The sequence below is a fragment of the Trichechus manatus genome, unplaced genomic scaffold (assembly GCF_000243295.1).
Source record: "Trichechus manatus latirostris isolate Lorelei unplaced genomic scaffold, TriManLat1.0 scaffold00243, whole genome shotgun sequence".
NCBI lineage: Eukaryota > Metazoa > Chordata > Mammalia > Sirenia > Trichechidae > Trichechus > Trichechus manatus.
The window spans coordinates 2,684,978-2,688,172 of NW_004444179.1; the positions used below are offsets into that span (position 1 = coordinate 2,684,978).

General features: G+C 35.9%; 1 protein-coding gene across 1 annotated transcript in view; it reads right to left on the reverse strand.

Annotated features, from left to right (window-relative positions):
* The window catches only part of NEIL3 (nei like DNA glycosylase 3), a 59,402-nt gene extending 58,513 nt beyond the window's left edge, over positions 1-889 (reverse strand). The window contains exon 1 of the mRNA XM_004389360.1: positions 788-889. Coding sequence (XP_004389417.1) covers positions 788-889 — 102 coding nt within the window. The remainder of the gene's footprint in view (positions 1-787) is intronic.
* Positions 890-3,195: the final 2,306 nt, after the last annotated feature.

The following is a 3,195-nucleotide window of genomic DNA, read 5'->3' on the forward strand; positions in this document are numbered from 1 at the left end:
TGCACACTGGGATTTCAAAACTCCCCAAAAGCAAAGGGTTAAGCATAATATCAACTCAGATAGAAAAGGGAAAGGCAGTTACAGAAACATATTTGCAGAGATTCCAGATATGAAAATAATTTTGTACAAATTTCACCTTGGTAATGTCTTTCAAACTGTGTAGGAATTTGAATTGTTTCACAGAAGGGCAGTCAACAGTCTTCCTCTGTATAGCCCGGACTTAATATTTCATTTTAGAAAAAGTAGTGATGTTTTAAAGAGGGCAAAACACTGCTTGGAGGAATTTTGATTACCAAAATGATGTATAAGGAGGAAGAGTCCACGTTGAGTCCTTTGCATGATAACTTAGAAAGTTTTAAAGTTTGTTATTTGTAGAAACAATTCTAGGATCGTAGAAAATGTGAGTGTATCTCTGAGGCGGAAGTCCGAATGTGGCTTCTGATAGAATCATGAACTTCCTAAGACTTTCTCTTTTTGTTTCAGTTAGGGATTATGTTCAACAGCATATAACAGAAACATAACTGTAGTGGCTTAACAGAACAAGGACTTTTTTTTCTCTCACAAAACAATAAGTCTGGATATAGGAGGTATAGGGTCTGTGCAGTAGCTTTGCAACGTCATCAACATCCTGAATTTCTTTTGTCTTTTTCTTCCATCATCCTCATAGTTACTTCATGATCACAAGGTAGTATTCTCTACCACTAGTCTCCCTTCTATATTTTATGAAGGAAGAATAAGAAAGCTATGAGGGGAAGGGCTGGTATCTGTGTCAGCAAAGCAAACCTACCCCAGTGGCTTTAGCTAAGCTCGTTGACCAAACCATGTCATCGTATGGCCAGCCCTTGCTATAATAGAGTCTGAGAGTAGGTGTTTTTCTCCCTGCATGCATTGCCGATAAAAAAATAAAATACAAGTTTTTTTAGTAAAAGCAAAGGAGAGAAAGGATCTTGGGTAGGCAACCAGCAGGGGGTTGTTTCAAGACACTTACCGTGCCCATTATGATTTGGAAGGAACCCTGGTGGTACAATGGTTAAGCACTCGGCTGCTAACTGAAAGTCCAGAGGTTTGAACCCACCTAGCAGCTATGAGGAGGAACAGTCCTTTACAGCCTAGGAAACCGTATGGGGCACTTCTACTCTGTCCTATAGGGTCACTATGAGTTGGAATCAACTCAGCAGCACACCACAAAAACAACATTATAATTTGGCAGTGTCTGTGACTTTCTGGTGGTTATTTTGTACATCACATCTTCTTATTCATAATGTACTTGATTATAAATAGATTTTGTGCAAAATAGCTTTAGTGCACAGAGCTGGTGTTTTCAGGGAATAATGACATCCTTATAGCTTGTTGCTGGAGAGTTCATTCTTGCATAGTGCTTCAAAAAGACAAACAATAGTAAAAAAGCAACCAACCAAACAACCCCCCCAAAACAACTACTCAAGCCTACAGAAAGGGTAGGAAGGTATGCTAGACTGACAATGCTGGATAAGAAATCAAATCTCATCTGACAGCATTCTTCATATGGTATCTTGGAGAGTTGAAATCTGAGGGATGCACTGTGTTGATACCATCTGTCTTAATTATCTAGTGCCGCTCTAACAGAAATACCACAAGTGGATGGCTTTAACAAAGAGAAGTTTATTCTCTCACAGTCTAGGAGGCTAGAAGTCTGAATTCAGGGTGCCAGTTCCAGGAGAAGGCTTTCTCTCTGGAGGAAGGTCCTTGTCATCAATCTTCCCCTGGTCTAAGAGCTTCTCTGTGTAGGAACCCCGGGTCCAAAGGATGCGATATTCTCCTGGCTCTTGTTTCTTGGTGGTATGAGGTCCCCGTGTCTCTCTGCTAGCTTCTCTTTTATATCTCAAAAGAGATTGACTTAAGACACAACTTGATTTTGTAGATTGAATCCTGCCTCATTAACATAATTGCCGCTAATCCCACCTCATTAACATCATAGAGGTAGGATTTACAACACATAGGAAAATCATATCAGATGACAAAATGGTGGAAAATCACATAATACTGCGAATCATGGCCTAGCTAAATTGACATACATTTTTGGGGGACACAATTCAATCCATAACAACATCTCTCTCTCTGTAAAGGGTATCCTCTATAAGTTTTGTAAAAAATACCCCCCAATCCTTCAAATCAATTCTAATAATAATGGTAATATAATTAGCTGTGTCAATTGAACACTTAGTAATGTGCTTCAGGCTAGCCTGATTGTAATGTGACATTCCCCACTGGTTTACTGTGAAATCTCGCTGAAACTTATTTATTTTTCAGCCTTATTATGTTTTTGTTTAAAAATCAATCATTTACTTTTTTGTTGAATGTTCCCATTTTATAGTTTTGTGTTCTTGTTTTATGGATGGTATTACATACAGATTTTTGGGAAAGTTTTCTTCTGATCTTTATATGCTTGCTATTTTCTCTAATTTCTTTCTCAGTTTATTTGGGTTACTGTGTTCCATGTTGGAAACCTTTCTCAAATGGTTGGTGGATGTGTGTTCATTTACTTATTTTTTAAAACTGGTAATGCTGTTTTTTATTCATTTATTTATTTTCCAACTCTTTATTATGAAAAATTTTATGCATACAGAAAAGGGTAGAACAATGTTTAATATCAGATTGAACAATTATTGACATTTCGGTATGGATCTATATCTATATACACATCTATATCTTTCTGCGTCTATTGTGGAATCATTTTAAAGAAATTTACAAATATTGTAATTTGCAATTATATTTTACCTGTAATTGTTTCATAATGTATCTCCCAAGAATCAAGGCATTTTGATACGTAATCATGCAATCAGTATTACCTTTAAGAAAATTAAAAACAATTCCTAGTATTATCTAATATCCAGTCCATTTTCAACTTTCACAAGTTATCTTTAAATATATTTTCAACGTAATTTTTTTGAATCAGGATCCAGCCAAGTTTTATGAATTGCATTTTATTATTATGTCTCTTTAGTCTCTTTTAATCTAGAATGGTCTCTGTTTTAAATTTTATTTATTTTTTATGACCTGACTTTTTAAAAAGAACAGACCAGCTCCCTTATAGAATGACCCACATTGTAGATTTGCCTGATTGTTTCCTTGAAGTATTTTTAACTTAGTATTTCATCTTCTGTGTTGCATTTAAATGGACTTTAGGTCTAAAGACTTGGTTAGGTCAATTTTTTC